Genomic DNA, 22,815 nt, shown 5'->3' with positions numbered 1-22,815 from the left:
AGTAAGCTTGATACTCGAAGACTAATAATATGAAGAGGAGTCATTTCAAGAGTCCTTAAAGTGTAAGAAATCTTTTAAAAATAATTTCCCACCTTCTGTTTTGGTCTCTTTCTTTTTCTAGTTGTTATTAATTGTGACTATTAATTTTATCAATTATCATTTTCTATAGCTACTATTTTTTACGACTTTTAAAATGGTACTTGTTGTAAGTCATGGTGTGTTTGGTAGCTCCTTTGACCTTTTAGACCACATTTGTTATTTTTTACACTTACTCTTTTTAGTAGTTGCTATTTTTGGTAACTATTACAATTGAACATTTGCCACCTAGATGAATGCTAGTCCCTTGGTACTTATGATCAAATATAACATGCATCATGCATCTTAGTTTGTGGAATGTTGAAGCTTGAGTGGTAAAGTTTGATGGAGGAACCATGGTTCTTGTCAATAATCAAGTAGCTTGGGTTGTGGAAGATGAGGAATGTAGTTCAATTTCTTGCTAGATGGAAGTTAGGTTGTAGTGCACTAGGTGACAATGCTATATTGGAGATAGTAACACTATTAATATAGGTACACTTGATTAGTGAGTGCTTCCATAATAATTGTGAGTTATAAGTGCTAGGGATAAGGAATTTTAAGTTGCAAAAGGATGGACTTGGTTTTGGAAGCAAAGATGAAGAGTTCCATAATAAATGTGAGTTATGAGTGCCAGGAGCGACTAATTATAAGGTGAAGAAGGATAAAGGACTTGGTGAGATAAAGAGTTTGGGTTCTCCATGAGCTTTAATACATCCTATTAAAACATCACATACATTCACTTTCCTAAAAGAGTACCAATCTTGTACATAGGATATACCTTGTTGGATTAGAAGATAGGTCTAACACTAGGTAAGTCCAACCTTCTAGGTGTATTCTACACTTAAAAGTCCCAATCTGAGTATAGATTGTAGCATGAAAAAATATGTGAATATGCATGCTTACATAAACTAATATATAAGCATAGAAGATAACTTTCTAGTTGCTTATATAGAATAATCTCCATAGTTGAGGGATAAGAAATATTATCAATGCCTAGGAAAATGGAATCATAACAAAGAATGTAAGGAGACAAGAAGGAAATCCACATATTTTAGAGTACATTCTAAGGTAGTAGTTGATGCTAGAAGAAAATACCTCATATAGGTGTATTTTAGTGAACTTTGAACCTATAAGAACTGGTAAAAATGTCATTGGATATTATCTCACTTGTGACAAACGTACAAGGTAGGAATATAAAGAGAAGTCAAGAGTAAGATATGTGGATGGGATGTTTAAAGCAAAAATGAGAGATGGGCATGGATTTATATCGGAAATGAATTAGGATATGTTCACTTTGGACTTTCAAAAGAGTAAACGTAAAAAGTAACAAACCACCAATATTATTTTCAAAAAATAAATAAATCAAATCACCTATTATTAACAAATGTAAAAGAAATATTAAGTTATTTTGCACATCTAGAACATAAAGATTTTATAAGTTTCAAAATACACTTATCAATACTTTAGCAAAAAAACATATCTAATAAACAATCTCGCCTTCATGTCACCACTTCAATAGCTAAAGCTTCCCATATATGCCATTAGGAGAGATTATACTGGCCACTATACAAACAAAGAAAGTTAGAAAATGCTTAAAATTTTTGGCTCAATTGGCATGCATGTGTGCATGCGAATGTGTGAGTGTTAAGTGATTATATTAGATATCTTGGAAGATATTATCACCAAAAGACCATGACAAGTACTTTGCCTATAATGTGTTGGGAAATCATATTAACATGCTTAATCGCATGGTTTGACAAAAGTAATTGTGATTTAATGCAAATATCAGTATTTATTATGGTATGCCAAATCTTATTTAAATAAATTTGCTTCGGTATATCCCTTTGCGTGACAATGTGTCCATGGAACATATCGATAAGTGCACCTAATTCAGCTTTAACGATCATGAAGCAAATGCAATCAATTTGTTAGAAGTTTTAGTTGTGGTAGTGTCATAAGTGAAGCTTGGTAAGAATAATATTCTCATGAGTATTCATTGAGGAAGGGTATAGACTCCATATGAATTACATAATATGGCAATCACATTACCACTAGATATATCTAAAGTTATTTAGAATTTACAAACACACACACATGGATGCATGCTTGCAAGCATGTGCACGCATGCATGCACACTCAAGCATGCATAGAGATTGGGAAGTCCCATTTTTTGCATTCCACTTTTCTTCAAGTTGTCTTTGGAACCATCTTATGGAAGAATGCATAGTTTCAAAGCATACATAGTACGACATTTTGCCATCTATGCATATTGAAAATCAAATGAATTGCTCTTTTTGGAAGTTCTTGTCAAACATGCACTTTACCATTAATCAATCTTTCAAATGAGAAGACTTCACACTATAGCCACTAATGTCACAATTTAATCAATCTTTCAAATGAGAAGACTTCACACTACAGCCACTGATTAATGTATTAAGGCATTAATCAATCTTTCAAATTGATCAGTTATGCCTTCAAAAGTTAGGACTTGAACTGGGTGGTACCCAAAGGGCATCTTTGTGGGAGAGGCCAGGATTGAAACACTTTACTGCTTTCTTAGTACGTGCTAGTGAGGCCTCCATAATCAGAGCTTAGTCACACTCATCAAGATCCTTGGGGATGAATCGAGCAAGAACATAAAGATGCAGTTATGTTTTCTAGCTCCTTGAGCGACAACAAAATTACACCCACTACACTGCATAGATCCTTGGGGATGAATCGAGCAAGAAGATAAAGATGCAGTTATGTTTTCTAGCTCGAGCGAGAACAAAATCACAGCCACTACACTGAATAGATCCTCCATTTGCTTTTGCAGGCCTGTTCCCTTGTGTTTCCTTTTTTCTGCTTTCATAATGACGTTTTTAGATGTTCAAAATCTCTCTGTGAATGCATGCATGCATAATACAAAATACATATGGGTCAATTTCACCAGGTGAATCTTAAAAATGGGATAGTATGTACTATTTACAACCACTACGTGGCTAGAAATGTAGCATGAAGCATTTCATATTTACTAATCTCGCGATGATTTACAGGGATAGGCATACATCTCAAAAGTTTGCTCGATATGTTACAAATTGCCATAAACGGACTCAAAACTAGTTTTATTGCCTCTTAATCTCCCATGACAGAGCGATTTCAGACTCATCCGATGAGATGAACGGCTTTGTAATTTCAGAGACCATAAGCTCTCCACAGTAGGGACATTCTCCTGCAATGGCTTCATCAAGCTGCATACGAAGCTGGAGCAAGGTTCACAAGCAATTAGTACACACACACACACTCTCTCTCTCTCTCTCTCTCTCTCTCTCAAGGTTGGTGAATTTAAGAATAATCAGATGTAGAAGAAGCCGTCTGGCCAGCATGCAAACACCATATTCATCGCTAGAAAAGAAAAATCCAAAAAAGCCACAGGTCTACAAACAGAAAAAGAAGACGTGTTGAAGCCCTTGAACTCTTGGCGTATCCTGCCCATCCTGTATGAACAATGATCGAAGTCATGAAAATAATGTTTAAAAATGGAGCAGCCATATCGTAGATGCCAACATTTGCTGATATCATAGGCACCACCTACCACAGCAGTAAGTCTCCAATGCAACAACATGAACATAATTGGAATCACACACATATGGTTAGACGTGGGAAATGAATGATTCCATACCCATATGGAAAGTAGGGGCATGCATGATCCATACTCCAATCATACTTGCATAACCATATGAGTTTGCCATATGAAAACGTATGGAAAAAACAATGAATATGACCTAAATTCAAGAGGCCAAGTCAAAGAAAACCATTCATAGTATACCACATGTGCCAAAACCCAATCAACGCAAGAAATGAAACAAATGAGAATGTTGGAGCTGCAATACATAAATTCGAGGTAATCTCCCGAAGACCCATGCTCATGCTCAATTAGTAATTCAAGGAAAATCCCTAGATATACAATCCCAGATCTATCTAGCAACTGGATTGCAAACAAAAAATGAGATGTATGTCTCCCCACCGTTGAGCTAAAAATTAATCACCCACTGATTAGCTGTTTAAAACAACCTCAAAATAGTGAATTACCAAAAGTTTCACAAAACGGGAAGCGGTTGTAGAGAGTTTCTGTGTCCAACATGCAAAAACCCAATTTGGGAGGATCACTTCCACATCTATAAATAGATAGGCTGCCCACCATTCAGCCCATACTTCTATCCAAGTTTCTCGCGTTCGCGTGCAGATTTCAGCCATCAGCCTTCTTCTTGTGGCTGTCCAGCCCCTCCAAACTGCTGCCACATCATCATCCTTCCTTGGTGACCTATCCACTGCTGCCGCCCACCATTCAGCCCCTCCGAACTGCTATGTTTGCTGAACAGGGAGGCTGCCCTGCTGTCCAAGCATCCACTCGACATCAAACAAGCTGTGGTTTAGAGTGCAGGCCCCGACATGTAATCTCACATTCCACCAGCTGCTATGTGTTGCAGATTTGCTTCGCTCTTCCTCATCCAACACCTCCCGCTTGTCGCCTAGCTGCCTATTGCCTTGGTGACTTGACTCCATTGTGCACACTTCCTACATGCACGGTGGGCCCTTTGGGATTCTTTCCCAAGTGTACTCCACTCCCCCACCCTACTCCCATTACACACCTTATCTATCTCCTAGCACTACCACTTCTGTTGCAATGGCTAAGAATGCCTTCACAGATAAGACTCCTTTTCACGGCTTGAATTTCATCGCTTGGCTGAACTTTATGCAACAAGGACTTTGGGACCTCATCGTTGGTCTATAACCTATGCCATCCTCCATTAGCTCACCTTGATCATATCCATTAATGGAGTGTCTGCAATGCTACAGCCAATGTCAAGTTAATGCAAGGGTTGCTTCTTGAGTTCCACTCTCAATTAAAGCATTTTTCTCATGCCTCTGAGTGTTGGAGCCATCTCATTGACCACTATGTGACACGAGATCACACTCTCTGTATCAATCTCGACTTTGAGCTTCAAGAGTTTTCCATTAAGAAAGGGAATGACTTGAAAGTCAAGTTGACCGAATATTGGAGGTTACTCCGTGAGTTTGCCACTATTGACTCTTCAAAGTTAGATGACGAGGGAGTGTCGTATCAAGGCAGGCCGAAGGTCTTCATCCTAAGAAACCTCAACAGACCGTTGCCACTCCCTCCCCTCTTGCTAGATAGTCCAATGGGGCTATGCCTCTCGTTGCTACCCCATCTACTCCTATCCCAATGGCTATTAGATATGTGACACGCGGGCAATCTCAATAGCCTATATCTTTCAATATGTAATACTTCCATACAATTAAAAATTAGTTGGTTAGTTCGAAAGTTAGTTAGTCAATTAATAAGTTAGTAAGGTTACTAACTAAAGACTAACTAAAGTAAAAACTAACTAACATTAACAACTAACAATTTTTATTTAATTAAACATATTTTAAAAAACCGAGAGTCGTAATCCGATATTTTTCTGGATTGACAAGAACCGTAGCCACTCTTCACGGAGGTTACAAGGTGAACGAGAGTTATGAGCCATATTAATTACTAGTGTTAATGTGTATAGTATGGATGGTCCAAAAATATTAGATTTTTGGACAAAACTAGCATATTTTAGATATTACTTATTGTAAGTATCCTAAAAAGCTATGGAGATTTCTAGAACAAGATGTCATGTAGAAAAAGCAAGTGGTTTTTTCCATCTTGTTTTGGAGATTTAATACAAAAAAAGAAGGATTGGCGAAATCGCACGCATCGTAATCGCAGTTTACAGGCAGTAAACAACACTTCGAACAGGGAGGAAAAGGAGTGATCTGGAAGATTTCTAATTAAGTATCTTGGGGTTTTACCCCCCCTTTCGGAGCCAACGGAACTATCATAATTGTAATTTGAGCATCAAATTGCTGATTTTTCCAAGATCCCCTTCACAAAAAGCTCTTCTTCTCAACCACAACCCTTATTATTTTGTTTAGCTATAAATATGAGGCATGGGGAGCAGTTAGAGAAACACAAGGAGACTCCGAGAGGCTACGAGAGAGAGGTAGAGAGAGGGAGGTAGAAGGTTACCCCTCCAAGAGATTGCAAGAAGGAGCTTGAGAGAGAGAGAGCGAGAGAGAGAGAGAGAGAGAGAGAGAGAGAGAGAAGTTACAGATGCTGTTCTCTTTGCTCAAACATGCATTTGTAGCTTGGTTAGAAATCAAGTCGAACCAGAATGGGTGAATCTAATGTAGACCGATATTTTTGAAGAAGAAGTGGAAGAAGTGCTGTCTTACTTGCCTCAAAGGAAAAGTCCAGACTAGGATAGGCTTCCTAATGAGTTGTTTTCAGCCAATGTGCAATTACTTAAGGTCCCATTAACTCGATTGTGTCAGCAGGTATGGAACTTGGGTATGATGCCTTCAGATTGAAATATTGCAGTCATTAGGTTGTTGCCCAAAGTTTCCTCTCCATCCTCTTTGAAACAATGAAGACCCATTTTAGTTATGGGATCGTTATATAAAATCTTCTCCAAGTTCATTGCCAATAGATTGCAGAAAGTATTTCCGCACCTCATTCATCCACGTCAATACGGTTTCATTAAAGATCAAAATATAATGCACAACATTTTAAATGTCCAGCTCGGAATCGATTATGCCAAAGCTTCTAGCCAGCAGGTTGTTATGCTTCAGCTGGATATTGAGAAGGCATTTGATCATGTCAGTTGGTCATTTTTGCGGCAATTAATGTCTACAATGGGTTTTCGCCCCTGTATGATTTCTCTAGTTGATACCATCAGTTAGAATGATGTGGCCCATATTGCTCTTAATGGAGAGATTATGGAGGAAATCGCCTTATCTCGCTCTCTTCGGCAAGGCTGTCCACTCAGCCCCTTGTTGTTGCTTTGGTAACTCACCTGATGCTCTCATTATTGGATTAGTTGGCTTATCTCTTCTTGGTGGTGATCAGCTGGTGGGCCAATCTTTGATAGATGATTCTTCTATGTTTCTCAAGGCGGATCCTATTAATGTCAATAGGGCAATGGTGGCCTGGAACCTTTTTGCTTTGGCATCGGGTCTTCATATTAATACTCAGAAATCCACCCTTCTCTCCTGTACGGAGAATGATTTGCAAGCGTTGGGATGGAGTGAAATTGTGATCCCGAGGGGCAATATAACTAGACACCTGAGATATCCTATTGGTATGGAGGTTGCTTCTTGTGCTTTGTTGGATTGGATGGCATCCCGAATCCATGATAGGTTCATGTACTCGAAATCTCAGAGTTAGCCTCTTCATGTTAGGCTAAAAGTGGCTCAATGCATCATGATCAGTATGATTTCGTTCTTTCTACCATTGCTGCCTTGGACTAAGAAGTCCCTTTTGGAAGTGGTCCAACCTATCAGATTTATACTGTGGAAAAAGAAAGGCAATCGTTTGGGGCAGGTATGGATCTCCTGGCAGCATGTAACCACTCCGAAAAAGATGGGGGGGTACAGCTTTGTTGGATGTTAATTTGCATATGGCCGCTTTGAGGCTATCCCTTTTATAGTGTCTATGCATTCAATGTCATCTTTGGTCAGATATTGCCAAATTCTTCATAGAAAAGACTGGCATCTCTCACGGAAGCACGGTTATTCATGCTTCCTGGTGGCATGCGCTTAATTCTACGAGGCCCATAAAGGTCTCCCGGTCTTTTCTCCTTTCTCATTTAATTGCTTCTTGGCAGGAGATGCTTTGTTTTGCTATCTGGCATCCTCCGAATATTCGTAAGGAGGAAAATTCGCTACAAGGAGAAATACTAGCTTCCTGAAGTTTGTTGGATTAGCCACACAAAGATTTGCAGCGAGATAAGTTTAATCGGATGGCTAGGTTAGGGTTGAAGACAGTCTGTGATGGGGTTATTCTTGGGACCTCACCTTTATTCTTTTAGGCGTATTCGTCAGTACTTTAGGGTGCCTCGTGGATACAGAGACATTTGGTCATCAATACAAGACTATCTTCAAAGGTTCTCTTCTTTACCTACATTACAATCATTGCATCCATGGCGTGTCTGGAAGTTTGTGCTTCCTAATGACTTTCAAAAAAGGTCAATGAATTAGCTATATCTTCAAATGGTGGAAGCTAAAAGATGGGTCACAGGGAAGGTTAATACTAAGGTTCCGTATTAGGGTAAAGTGTTCATGTGGAGGGTGCTAATTGGGGATCTTCCAACGGGAGAAGAGCTCTGTGCCCGAAAGATCTTTGCAGACCGCTGTGTTTTCTGACATGCGACAAGATATTGCTTCACCTCTTTGTCTCTTGCCCTGTTGTGAAACAGATTTGGAATTTCATTTCCCGTATGTGGTTCCCGGTGACCCAGCACCGCATACCCGTTCGTTCGTGGATTATGGAAAATATGTCCTCTATGCCCTCTTTGTCTTCAGATTGTTCCTACCTATTCCATTTTCTTAGATGGACAGCCTTGTGGCACATATGGCATACTCGCAATGCCTTTATTTTTTATTCGGCATCGCGCAGCCATGGGCATATGGCCCGTGTGGTGGATTAGTCTTATGGCAAATCACTTCTATGATGTCAACAGACATAGTCCTTCCGGACATTACTGCTTCTTGGCTGGCGATTGTTCGCTCTACTCCAACTCTTCTTTCTGTCTAATTTATTAAAATTGTTTATGTAATAGGTTGTTCTGAGAGCGTGCTCACATCTTGTAAATTTCTACAGTGACAGTGTGAGAGAGATTGAGTATATTGATTTGATGGTCTCATGTAAATATTTACTACTTAATTCAATTATCTTCACGAAAAAAAAAAGAGAGGAGTTACCTCGAGAGGCTGTGAGGGAGAGTTAGCTCATTCCTCCTATCTCGGTCTTCGACTAAGCCATCTTCTCTTACGCTCTCCCATCTCAAATTCATTCCTTCTTTTTTCTCTCTTGAATCCACTTGCGGATGATGGCCCCCAAGCGAAAGATCTCTCCAAATGCTGAAACTCCTACCACAACCAACGGGACCGCGAACCAAGGGACTGCAACTACGGGAAACACATCTCTTATGAATCAGGTGCACCCTGTTGTATTAGGGAAAAGAAATTGGAAAAAAAGAATGTTTGCATTAATTATCGCAACTTAATTGAGCATGTTTCGAGATAATGAGCGTACTAGGAAAATTTTGTTCATCGCATTCATCTTAGGTGATCAATTAAAATTGCACTTAGAAGTGGTTAAATTACACATAAATTGCATGGAAATTTCATGCTAATATATATATATATATGAAAAGTTTCAAGAATATGCATTAAACTACAATTAAGCCAAATAGATTTTATACATCCGCATCCATTTTCTTGGTTGAAATAATAGGAAATCCTATTATATCTCATAAAACATAGATTGAACTTGTGATAGAATATGTAAGGTTCTTAGAAAGTCGAAAGAATTTCAAACCCTAAAGTGTTAAAAGTTTGAAGGATTCTTCTCAAGGCCCATTTTGCTTGAAGCTGAAAGGAATTCAATGTCCTTAACTGTATGAATTACGTGACAAACCCTAGTTCAAATGAATACGTAGGGTTTCATTGTAGGGAAGACAATGTCCCAAATTGCAATCAACATTGCAAGGATACTCCATTCAAAACATAGTATCCCGAAACAACGTTTCGAGATTGCCAAAACGGACTGGCCGTTTCGGACCGAAACGGAAACGGCAGACTGGCGTTTTGGCACCTTGCAGTCCGTTTCAGGCACTTCAACTCCCACCGCCATGGCCTCCTCCTCCTCCTCCTCCTCCTCTTCTTCTTCTTCATTCTCATCCTCTTTCTCTTCTTCGTCTTCTTCGTCCTTCTCCTTCTTTTCCTCTTTCTTCTCCTCCTTCTCCTCCTTTTCTTCTTCTTCTTCCTTTTCTTCTTCTTCCTCTTCCTCTTCCTCTTCCTCTTCCTCTTCGTCTTCTTCCTCTTCCTCTCCCTCTTCTTCGTCTTCGTCTTCTTTTTATTCTTTTTATTCTTGTTCTTCTTGTTCTTCTTCTCCCCATTATCTAAAGGCTAATCATGGCACTAGATCCATATTTGAGACATGTCACTCCAATCAAGGGATACGAGGGCTCCAATGGATCAAAGAAGTGGTGGTGCAACTATTGTGGATTGGAAAAATTGGGGAGCTTAACACACGTGAAAGACCACTTGGCATGTGTTTCCAACAAAGACATCAAGCCTTGTTGTCCAGACTACAGTTGCCAGTTGTTCATTGATGTTGATACTTATTACTCAGTAGTTACTAGAGTCTAGAGACTAGTACACAGTGCTTAGTGCTCACTGGACTTTGGAGTTTCAATTGATTATTCACATGACGTAGTTACATGTATCATTGTATCTTGATTTCACTTATTATGCATCTTGATTCTTGTTCCATTGCTCTTGATGTCAATCTCCACTATTCTTGATGCCAGTCTTCACTGCTCTTTAGATCATAGATGATTCATGAGTCATAAATTATAATTCATTTGTTGCTTTAAGTTTTGAAAATTGAGTCTTAATTGTGTTAAGCTATCTTAAGTTTCAACCATTGAGTCTTGACTTTTCAATCTTCACTCGTGAGTCGTGATATGTATAATGAATCATGATTTCAATCATATGACATGGACTGAAAAGTTTTGTATGAAATTTACGTACATGTTGTTGTAGGCATTGATATATTTACGTACACATATAATAGTGTATTTATTTTAGTGTACAATCCGAAACACCGTTTCCCGTTTCCAAAATTTGGCCGAAACTCTAAAACTTTGGTTTTTTCCGTTTCCGTTTCTCCCGTTTCCGAAACTCCCCCGTATTATGATTCAAAAGAATGAGAAAATTAAATGAAGTTATCTCTCGAAATATCGGATGATAACGAGGATAAAGCCGAGACTAGATGCTAACACATCAAATCAGAATTTCCTTTGGTAGAGAGAACAAAGAATTGTCTAGTATATATTGTGCACTTTTGCTTGTGCTTGTACTTAGGAACACCTGTTTGGAAAAGGAGTCATCTAACAAAGGAATTGATAAGAAAAAAATCTTTCAAATCGGATTCAGGTTGAACACCTGGGAAACGCAAGGACAGAAACTAGAGGAAAATAAGACGCATCCTTACGGATTGCAGAAATCATCCTATAGACGGGATTTGTATCTTAGTTGAAATTTCAATATAAAGTTTATTTTCAAGGAATTTGTCTGATTTGTTTTCGTGTCAATGCATAAAATGACATAAAGAAACATGTGACTAACGAGTTAATTAAGGAAGTTGCTTGTATGTGTTACCACTAAAGTGTCCTTGGGTAAGTAGGAAACTAAAGCTATCAAGGAAAGTGGATGGACGGAATCCCTGACGGGTTCGTCCTACGGCAGGGTGGTCCCAAAGAACTGAGAGGCTTCTTAGCATTTAAATCGCGATGACGTATTGACCTTAGATAATATAGGATAGAACCCTGGCTCATATGGGACTTTACCCTACGGGTAGAGAGATTGAGCAATGCATCTCTCTTGTTTCCCACTCTTTACACCAAGTGCGATATGAGTCGGCCTCGGTTTAGATGCTTTGCGCAAAGTAGATTCGTCTGAAGATCCCCGACGCTAGAAGACTGTAGAATGACTTGACCATTAGAAACACATAAAGATTCAGGTCGATCCTAATAGAGTTGGCCAATATGTTTCGTTGCGGAGTAGACTCACGAGTCGCTAATCGACAAATCCTGTGATATTCCGTGGGAGTGCCAGGTGGCATTTTTTAGATCAGACTCCCGATGGACTACTAAAACGTGTCGCGACCTAGGCACGTTACACAATACTCCTAAAGGATTAGTTGATTGGTCTACTAGCTCCTTACCCATTGCCCTCTTTGCATCCATTCTTAGGTCATCCTCTACACCAATGTCTTGGATTACTTCTCGTCAAGCATCTCATTGGCAATGACTTGCTAATGGACATATACCATGGTAGCCACATCCTTAGCTTTTCCTTAGTCTTCTACTACATTTGCTCATACACATACACATTGTACATTTTTCATTTAGCTTTACTTTCAGTTTTCTTTTGCTTTGGAGACTCTCACTACTAAACTTTGTTTTGTAGCTTCTAATCTCTTTTGTAGGGTTTTGTATCTAAGTGTAGGGCTAACATGTAAGTTTGCACTGGTCCTTCCTAGGCTGGAGACATGGGATGTGCATTGTTCCTTTCATGATTTCATCTTCCTAGAAGATTTTCTCTTCTATCAGCATGGAGGCCTTTTCTCTTGAGGTAGATTGTGCAGCATCTCTCTTGATGCTATCATGATCGTGACTTCTACCTTGCTTTTCTAGTCAGAGTGCTTCATCCTCATCTTTATCTATCATCGTGATTCTCGGCACCACAAGAAGGCCGACATCAGGCTCCTTTTCTTTCTTCAATATCAACATCTAGGATTGAGAGGGGGTTCCTACACTTTCATGGTATTCTACAAGATTTTGCTCTCGTCTTTGTCATCATCCTCCCTTCCCTCTTGTACCTTCTTCTTTGCATTGCATGATTTCATCCGCCAAAAAGAAAAGTTCAATGTGGTTCCATCCACCTTTGCAAGACTTGGTAGACCACTAGGCCATAGTTGCCAAGAAACATGTTTTCTATAAGTAGGAAGCATTAGAAATGTCCGGGCATTTCTGACACCTAGTAAATGGCTCAATTGAAAATTTGTCCTTGACCGTCACAATCAACCCAATTTCGCATGTTCGATCAAATTGCCATTTTTTGTCTATCAAAAGATGGTCTATAGAGATATGGATTTGAAGTTTGAACACATTTAGTAGTAGCTTTGCTAAATCATGTGACATGTCACACTTGGTTGTCCCATGGAGACATGGATTGTTTTTGCTATTTCGAATGATTCTAGTTTACATATTTCAGCAATTTTTAAAACAATGGCATTATTGTTCCTCTATATTCATGATATCTGATGATGAATTATAGAGTACATGTATCGTGTATATAAATTATTGGTCTATTAATTGTTCACTTAGATTTTCTATATAACGCTAGATCATGATCGATATGTGTTTTTGTGGCCCATAGGACTTGAAGTAGATTTATATGCAAATTGAATTTCAATTATTTTCATCTCGAATGAAACCCATTTCTCACATTTTAGGAAACTCATATAAAACCTTTAAAACCCATTTTATACCTCCTGTTTTTGAAACCCCTAGCAACTATATACTAGGTAGCTGATGAGCACCCTTTGTCTGATGCCCTATCCTCTCTGGAGTGACTACTCGAACTCCCTTGGTACAATAATTCTCAGACATGCACCCTTTGTTTGCTACCTTGGCTGTGTTGGAGTGGGATGCCTTGGGGTAAAAGTGGACTTGAGCTTTTCTTCTAATCCCTTCTTCGTTCCAATTTTGGCCTTAAAAGGAGGTGTTGAGCTAAAATTTCATTACCTAGCGATTAGCTCTTTAAAAAAGCCGCAAAATAGTAAATTACAAAAAGTTTCAATAAATGGGGAGCAGTCCTAGAGAATTTATGTGTCCCACATGTAAAACCCTAATTTGGTAGGATCCTTCCATATCTATAAATAGATAGGCATTCAGCCCCATTGTTTTGTGCAGGTTTCTTGCATTAGCGTGCAGATTTCAGCCATCGGCCTTCTTCTTGTGGCTGTCCAAACCCTCCACACTACTGCCACATCATCATCCTTCCCTAGTGACATGTCCACTGCTGCTCTCCATCACTCTAGCTGCAGGCAACACCATTCAGCCCCTCTAGACTACTCCGTTTGTTGATCAGGGAGGCCACCCTACTGTCCTGCTTGACATCAAACAGGCTGTATTTTGTAGTGCAATCCCCAACATGTCATTTGACACTCCACCAACTGCTGTGTTTTGCAGGTTTGCTGCTCTCTTCCTCATTCGACACCTCCTCCTACCTGTCACCTGGCTGCCTACTGCCTTGGTGATCAACATTTTGCACCTTCCCATCTTTGACATCTTGGACTGGTAGTTAGAGCACTCGGGATCCATCTTTGGTGGGCGTCATACTGTGCACTCACTACTCTACCCTTGAGCATTCTGTATACTCTTACATTCATTTACTACATTAACTCATTCCCTTCAAAGTTGTAGTCTTTCTCTGTCTATGTTTTGAGTTTTTAGGGTTTAGAGTTGGAGAGAGAGAGAGTTATATTAACATCTACGAAAGGCCAAATCAGCCTATGAGACCAAAATGTTATATCTGAAGAGTCAAGGAATTTCCTAAGTCCCAAAATAAATGTCATCTAATGCTATGACTAACTAAATGGAAAATAAACAACAAACAATACATAGGTGATGAGTACAAACTGATGCCTAAGCCAAATAAATTGTGGAGCTGCTCACGAGACACTCATCCTAAGATATCTCCATGAGTCTATCTAACATAGAGGAGCTGAAGTGGCGGGAAATGGTCCCTTGATGATGGTTTAGTATCCTCTGTATTTGTAGTTGATGCCTCCTGCGGGGACATGGACCGGATGGGCATGGACGACGAGCTGTGCAACTCTCTATGGCTGTGTCTAGTGTGATCCCTTGTGGAGGGGCCGCAAGTTGGTCCAATAAGGGATCTATAGTGGAGGGGGTAGTCGATTCTCTATAGAAATCTATGATTAGGTTGTGTATTTGGAGAGAGAGAGAGAGAGAGAGAGAGAGAGAGAGAGAGAGAGTGTGAGTGAGTTTTACGAAAAAAAAAAGAGAGTGAGTGAGTGAGTGAGTGTTCTCTCTACAAGTAGCTTCTACAATGGGGGAGTGGTTTGCCTTTTTGGAGCTATTGGCCCATATACAAAGACAGACTTTGAGGTGTCAAGGGGGCTAGAGTCATAATGAAGGGTATCAGGGAAGTGGTACCCCTTGAATGGAGAAATGACACAATGAAAAATCAGACATGGATAGGCTATTTACTAGAGGAGACATCCTTCTTGCAATGGTAGCCACCAATGGAGAGAGTGTGTTTACTTTGTCAGTAGAGATGGATGGTAGACTTAGGAGAGAGGATTTGGATCAATTGGAGTTCACGTGATGCTCTTGACAAAGGATTAGAGTTGTGGCTCATTGTGATAAGACTCCGTACTTAGACCCAGACCCTCAGGCTTCTATAAGATATGGATGGAGATATTGGACATATAGGAGGCCGCTACAAAGACTTCAATGGGATTCTGGGGAGAGGGTATAGAGAGATTCATTTGTAGAGATGCCTCAAGATGTGCCCTTCCTTGGCTATACCATTAAGTTGAGGAGGGGAATCTAGATCAGAGTGGTGCTAGCTACAACTGACCATTGGACTATCCAGTATATGTCACTGCCTTTCCTTGCAGACTTCTGGAGAATTTGGAGAATAGCTTTAGACTAAGAAAGATTTTCCTCTTTCCTTGGTTGCTAGCACATAGGAGTTTAGTAGTTGGTACATGGCTTGGATATGGTAGAGACCCTATTCCTTGTGCTAGATGTGGCGAGCATAAGGAGACTCAAAGGCATTGCATATGGGATTGCCCATGGGCTTAGGAGGTCTGGAGGAGAGCCCTTAGGATGGTGTTTCATTGCACTACAGAATTTATGATTGCTACGTGGGGTACAGTTGTATGGGCCATTAACAGTGTCCAAGCTTGTGGGTATGAGGATGTACAAAGGGCTCAACCTTATCTCATCTTGGGGCAGTTTGTGAGCAAGACTTTCATGCCAGATTTCTCACAGACAGTATGGACGTAGGGGCATTGTCACAGATGGGAGCTCATAGCTAGCATTATTGCTTGGTACATATGGACATCCAAATGTACCCAGGCTATTGATTTTTTGGACTTATCTTCTGCAGAGACTCTCTCGAGGATCTGGACAGAGACTTTGCATACTCTTCATGGGAGATGGGAGGAAATTGGAGACTATGACGAAGAGGAGAGATGCTTTTCTTAGGACATGGGATTCTGGTACCTTTTTCCTCTTCCAGACCCACATGGTCTGGCATTATAGACCTCTCCCACTGGCTATTCATTCAAGCTTTGTAATAGACTTCCCCTTTTTATTCTTGATATGGAAGTCCCTTACAAGGCTGCTTTGTACTTTGTTTTCGCCTTGAGACACTTTGTTCTGAGGTGTTTTAATAGAATTTGTACTTTTCTCTGAATTCATCACCCCCCCCCCCCCAAAAAAACATTCCCCCCATCAATTGGGATTGAAATACCATTTGGCAAATTTGTGGAAATAAACATGGGTTTAGACCATCATAGGCGTATCCCTTCAACATACCCATACTCTTTGCTTTCATCCCTTAGAAATGTCCTGTCCCTTTCTGTTTATATATTTTCCATCTTCCCCTGTTCTCTCTTACACCTTAAGGACGTGGCATTTCCATTTATTGTCTATCCATAATTTACAAGAGACTAGGACATAGCTAGAAGCATTTACACACACACACACGAGTGCGTATGCACGCATGCATGCACACACATACCTGATCTACTGGAGAAATAATACTTGTATCAATGGAGCCTTCTTCATCTGGTCCATTTGAAGTATTTCCTGTTGTCAAAATTCCTCCACTAACTAAAACTGTAAGGCGGCGCTGTAGGTCTAGTACGTAATCACTCTGCAAACAATTCATGTCTCAGAAATGTTATATTGCACTTCCTAACAAAATTCTTTCTGAATGATGACCCATCCATTACATATTTTCCCATATTCTGAATTATAGTTACAGACCAGGACAAGCAATGAGCAAAATTCACAAAATATCTGTACATGTCTATTTGAGCATGTGTATGCGAGCAAGATGGGAACATATCAACATAAAAAGGTATTAGCGCAGGAAAACTCAAAAGTTGGAAGGACACATTACCTCCCTTTTGTCCTTTTGTTTAATGACAAGGGCCAGTAAACACTCTGCATGGAACGAATGTTCACATGGAAAAACATAAAATGGTGCCATTGAGGAGGAATATCCTCTCATCTGCAAGCCAACTGATGCCAGTATACTGAGGTCACACACCTGCAATAAGAAATGGACACAGCAGCATATCACATGTTAAAGATTGCCCCTATTCACCTCAATAGCACCACAATACACATCTCATTATGAGCATAAGGGTGCAGAAACTTACCCCACATTTCTCATCACGATCAATGATGGCAAATCTTTGAGTGAGCGAGCTGATGTCACGCCTGATGTTATCTGCACCAAGGGTGGCATCATTCATCTCTTGCTTCAACTGGCTGATTTGCTTGTTATAATCCTCTAGTGATGCACATATTGCTTCCTGGTTTCGGATTCCCCAAGTATCACCAATAAAACTTAGGTCATCATGATCTTTCTGCCAAACTAAGTTGCTTTAAATTTACCTTAAAGTCATCAATTAAGGCAAAATCTGGGAAAAAAGGGAGAATGTCTTCAATTTTCAAGAGCCCATCAGCTTCCTTCAAGAAGGCTATTGCTTTGCGGATGTTCTCTCTTTCAACTCCCTTCTCTTGTTGGATTACATACTTTGCTACCATAAGCCACAGCTTTTTCTGCAGCTCAGCGTCATCCTCTACTTTGTCTGCCTGAGCTTTTGCAAGCTCGGGATCTACCTGCATGATTCTCAACAGCCGATTCTTCATATCATGACAACATGTTTATCACCTTGACACACTTCAGTCTGACAGAAACCAGCTTTACCTGAAGAGCCAGAGCAACGGCCTCTTCGTGCATGCCCATTGTGCTATAGATGTAGACACATGACCGCATTCTTTTTTCCTTGAGACACAAACGGAGGGCATATTTTGGATCATAAAATATATCTGGTCTCCCAGGCCTTCCTCTTCCATACTTGGTCTCCAAAAACCTGAGGAGAGCAGTCTCATCCTCCTGATCACAGACAAACACAAGCATATCAAAAAACTTATTCCTCATGTCCTGAAAGATTTTGAAGCTAAAGCTTGCCCGGGGTTTATCCATTAACAGAACAATCACCTGCTTTGCATAAAATGAAAGAAGCAAATTATGGACAGCACCATCCTCATTCTGCTTCTGTTGAATGCAAAACTCGAGATACTTAATGGCTTCATTGGCTTCATCTCTACAGCATGCATCCAACAATACTAAATTGTGATTTAAATTTTTCAATTTGGCTATACATGCTCAAAATGATCTGAAAAGAAACTGTACAATTAAACATAAGCATTGTCAGTACTTGGTCAATGGCACACATAAATACTTCATTGCTGAAAATGTTTTGGTGAGAACTTTACCTGGGATGAGGTTCACTAGAATATCGCATCAGTGCAGGGATCAAACGCCTGGGATTCAAATTATCAGTCGTCATCCAGTATTCCACAGTTTCGTAAGGATCTAGCATTATCAGATCTGGTGCAAATTTGTACTGTAACACACAGCAAGTTTCCACAGTTTCGTAAAGATCTAGCATTATCAGATGTGGTGCAAATTTGTACTGTTACACCATAGCAAGTTGATCAGCCACTCAGCATACAAGAGACATCCCATATGTGCATGGTGCACAAAGGCAGGAAAATCGGGGATTTGCTCAAACAATACAACTTCTTCTAGAGAGTACAACATTCAGTATTTCAATCCAGTACCTGTAGATCTGTTGACACATTGGTCTTTCGAAGCACTGCTAACGCTTTTTTGGCCTTGCCTTGCTGCATTTGATACACATACGCTTGTACATTAACACCATATAAATCTCCCAAACTGAGATGTTACACCACAAAATCCAATCCAAAACTAAGAGTGCTACAGTTACCTTGATATAATGATGGATTACAGTTTCATGCTGCTCCTTGAGTGCTGCAAAGAAGATGAGTTCATCGACCCTTCCATAGCTGCAAGTCAATAAGATCACTCACAAATCCCATTGAACACTTTGCATAAAGCTCAAACTTTTAATTTTTATTCCTTTGTTTTTGTAAAGGTGACTTGCCAAATATGTCTACCTGCCTAGAAGCTTCAATGTTGTGGCCTCATCAAGAATATCCTTACAGTCGCTAAGAAATGCTCGAAATTCTTGGACAACCATTTGGTACTCACTCTGCTCTTTGTTGTCTTCACTGCCCTCGTGATTGTTCATGGCCAAGCAATTGAGCTGTCATGGAAATCTTTGACATGTTAGCAAACCACTAACAGGGACATGCTTGTTGGCACTCACATATCTGAGATGATAACCAGAAGGAGAGTGAGCATATAAAGTCTCCTAAATGATATGAAAACCCACCATGCAGAACAGATAATATTATAAAAAGATAAAATAATACATAAAACCATGCTCATTTCAGAGGCCAAGGATTGGAAGCATTGAGAAGGGCAAGGTGATCAATTTTCACAAATGGGTTAGGATCGGCCACCACATCTTTCCATGGGCACCCAAATTCAAGAGGTGTAGAAAATGAAAAGGCATTCTTATTATGATCAACTTCATGAGGTATCCAAGACCTTGTCATGATTGATACTTTGCCTTGAAGAATGGTTTTGATGAGAGCTTGTCATCCTTGCACACTTACCTGTATTATCCTTAACATTTTTCTTTTAATAATTCATAGGACCAGCCACTAAAGCATCGTGCTTTCCCAGCCTGACAGTTGAGCCTGAAGCCCTCACCACTTCAGCTCCTCAACATTGCCCACTTGCCTGCTGCCCCTTCTCCCCTACCTCTGCTCATGCCTCCTAGAAATCTTAGTTCCCACCTATCCTTAACCAGCTGCCACACCATTATCCTCACTGCCTCAGCCTTCTGCTACAGTGTAGTCTGTCGCCTCCTCCCTCCTTGCCATCGGCCTGTGAAGCTGGCCTATAGATCTGATCTATAGGGCAGTGAACATAAACTTGCAGTGCACACACTACTCAATTCAGCAAAGAGAATAAACGACACAAAGAACCTAAGAGCTAGAGCGCTCTTGCATAGACGATACCAGATTGGCACCCAAGGTGAGTGCCCCTTATGGTATTTCTTTAATATTCAAGATAAGCCTTTACACGAACCACTTGTGTAAACGCCCCGAACAACGTAGTATGCTTAACAATTATGATATTCGCTTGTTTTCAAGATTTAATATAAAAGAGAATGAAAACTTAAAGCTGAAAATGAAAATTACTCACAAAATTACAGCCATGAAAATGTAAAAGTAATGGAGACAAGATTGAGGGTTGAAGATGGGCAACCCCCCCCCCCCCGAAGGAATGTATTTCTGCTCAACCCAAGTCCCTTAAGGAAGAGCTCAGTTACAATCAACCTGAGAGTGAGAAGAAGTAATTCTCACTCTCACAAGATCATGCAAAGATGTACAAACACACATGCATTGTAAAACAGCAGTGATAGAAGAGGGAATATGGAAGAATTTGATAATGGAGAAGTGGGGGATGATAATGGGGATGGATGGAGCCAATTTCTGGCTATCTGTGGGTGCTGTACATGAGTTTACAGCAAAGAAAAAAGATGATGAATGAAGAAAAACGAGCTCTTATTTATAGGAGAGGGGAGAGCTAGTACAAAAGGGGAAACTGGAGTAGCACAAGACAAGTGTCCAGCCACATGTCATGAGATGTGACAAGTGGTGGGACACTTGGAAACTTGTGTGACAAGTGTCTCTTCTCTATGGCCTTCCTTTTTGGATTGAATACTGTCAAGAATAGAAACAACCAAATTTAGTAAGCACAATCAGAGTACAGAAACAACCAAATTTGGGGGGGTCCCTATTTTTTAGGACTAGCATTTTTAGGCTAATTCGAGGCTCCTAAAATTTAGGGACCTCCTAAAATTTAGGGACCCCCCCAATATGGGTGTCATATGAAAGCTTTTTTCATGTACATCGCAAAAATGGTATCCGAATCTTCATATGACTTTTCTATGCAAAGAAATGTGCATTTCAAGCTTTCAGCCCACACATGCACATTATACAAGCATTTCATGATCATTCCATCTTGTTGATTATAACTGTCTGTTCTAGTGGATCTAGCCCACACTTCAAGGCATCAATCCTTTCTGTGTGCGAGTCTAACCCTGATATGCGTGAGTTCTAGTCACAGACGCCCAATCGGGCCATATAGGTGGAAGTGTGAACTATCTTTTCTCTAACCCACCGCGTGGGTCCACCATAGCCTGTGACCACTCATCAGTGGCCAGCTCCAATGCACTTTTCTTTATATCTAATTAGTGCAAAGGAAATAAATTTAATAAATCATTATATAGACAAATTAATGAAAAATGATACAAATTCTGTTTCTATAGAGTTGTGACAGCCCTCTGGCTTTTATTCAGCTGTCCTCAGCTGAAAAGCTTCTTGATATTGCTGTAGAATATTTGGGTAATCCTTCATGAATTTTTCATCTACCCACTGTGCATCTATTGTGGGTAGATTCTTGAATTTTAGTAAGAATTTTCGTGTCACAAGGCCACTTCTCGTGGTTCGATCCTTGAGAAACAAAATCTTTTCAGGTTCCAAGAGTTGCTCTGTTTCTTCAACTTCTGGGGGATCTTCAGTAATGGGTTCCTTTGGTTCTGGTCCTATGTAAGGTTTTAGCAAACTTACATGAAAAGCCTTGTGTATTTTCCAATGAGCAGGAAGCTCAAGTCGATAAAAAACTTCATTTATTTTCTCAATCACTTTGAAGGGTCCAAAGTATCTACTGGAGAGCTTTGGAAAAGATGAATTTTGACCAGAACCTTGTTTGAGCCTGCTTTTATCAAACTTTAGCAAGATATGTTGACCTTTTTCAAAAGCCAAAGGTCTTCTTCGTTTATCTGCTTGCTTCTTTTGTCGCTCTTGGGAAACTTTGATAGTGGCTCGAACTTGATCCATTGCAGTTTTTAAATCTGAAGCAAACTCATCAGCAGCAAAAATCTTATCTTTAGTACGAATAATTGGAGGAGGAACCACTTTACCCTGTACTATTTCATTTGGAGCTTTCCCTGTGGATGAGTGCACTGTATTGTTGTAAGCAAACTCCAATAATGAAAGATATTTCTCCCATTGTGACTTATGTTCACTAACATAAGCTTTCAACATATCCAAAAGAGTGAGATTCATCACCTATGTTTGGCCGTCAGTTTGAGGATGAAAAGCTGAGGAGAACTTTAAAGTGGTTCCCAAATTTTCAAATAAAACACGCCAAAAGTTATTTGTGAATTTGGAGTCTCTATCTGAAATGATCTCAGAAGGCATACCATGTAATCTGAAGATATGTTGAATGAAAAGTCTTGCAGCTTGTGCGGATTTCAATGTTTTATGACATGGAATAAAATGTGATTGTTTGCTGAATCTATCAATTATGACCCAAATCATATCATGACCTTGAGGTGTTCTTGGAATACCTGAGATGAAATCCATCGTGATAGATTTCCATGGATCTTTGGGCACTGGAAGAGGTTGCAACAATCCTGGAATCTTCTGCCTATCATATTTGGATTTTTGGCATACCAGACAAGCCTCAATGAAGTTATGTGTATCTCTTCGTAATGTTGGCCAATAAAAGTAGCGCTCAATTGCACTTAAGAGTGGCTGCCCTCCCTCTATGCCTTGCACAAGGGGATTCATGACTTTCTTTAAGCACCTTTTGTCGAACGGGAAGAGTGACACAAAGGCGATTGTTCATGAGAAGGTAACCGTCTTTGATGGAATAATCTAGATGAGAACCTCCTTACTGTAAATTTGACCAAATTGCTACAAAATCAGTATCTTTATCATAAGTATTCTTCATCGTTTGAAAATCTTCATAATGAGCCACTGTAATAGTTGCAATGCGAGGCACTCTAGAAAGTGCATC

General features: G+C 39.9%; 1 protein-coding gene across 4 annotated transcripts in view; it reads right to left on the bottom strand.

The window, feature by feature from the left end:
- Positions 1-2,446: 2,446 nt before the first annotated feature.
- Positions 2,447-22,815, bottom strand: part of LOC148012489 (zinc ion binding protein) — a 155,906-nt gene continuing 135,537 nt past the window's right edge. Inside the window, exons 15-25 of one of the 4 annotated variants that reach the window (XM_087669720.1) lie at positions 18,993-19,141; positions 18,803-18,881; positions 18,636-18,698; positions 18,288-18,418; positions 18,010-18,115; positions 17,716-17,904; positions 17,400-17,627; positions 17,162-17,317; positions 16,900-17,049; positions 16,516-16,650; positions 2,447-3,317 (exon numbers count right to left, since the gene is read on the bottom strand). In XM_087669720.1, the coding sequence (XP_087525846.1) occupies positions 3,180-3,317; positions 16,516-16,650; positions 16,900-17,049; positions 17,162-17,317; positions 17,400-17,627; positions 17,716-17,904; positions 18,010-18,115; positions 18,288-18,418; positions 18,636-18,698; positions 18,803-18,881; positions 18,993-19,141 (1,524 nt within the window). In that variant the 3' untranslated portion in view covers positions 2,447-3,179. Of the gene's footprint in view, positions 3,318-8,881; positions 9,073-16,515; positions 16,651-16,899; positions 17,050-17,161; positions 17,318-17,399; positions 17,628-17,715; positions 17,905-18,009; positions 18,116-18,287; positions 18,419-18,635; positions 18,699-18,802; positions 18,882-18,992; positions 19,142-22,815 lie in introns of those variants that run through there. The other 3 variants (XM_087669721.1, XM_087669722.1, XM_087669723.1) reach the window with 3 other exon arrangements.

Source organism: Lygodium microphyllum, chromosome 27, assembly GCF_053477565.2.
Source record: "Lygodium microphyllum isolate KBCC chromosome 27, Lygodium_microphyllum_v1.1.10, whole genome shotgun sequence".
NCBI classification, from domain to species: Eukaryota; Viridiplantae; Streptophyta; class Polypodiopsida; order Schizaeales; family Lygodiaceae; genus Lygodium; species Lygodium microphyllum.
The sequence above is the reverse complement of the archived record's forward strand: the minus strand, read 5'-3'. Positions and strand labels throughout refer to the sequence as shown.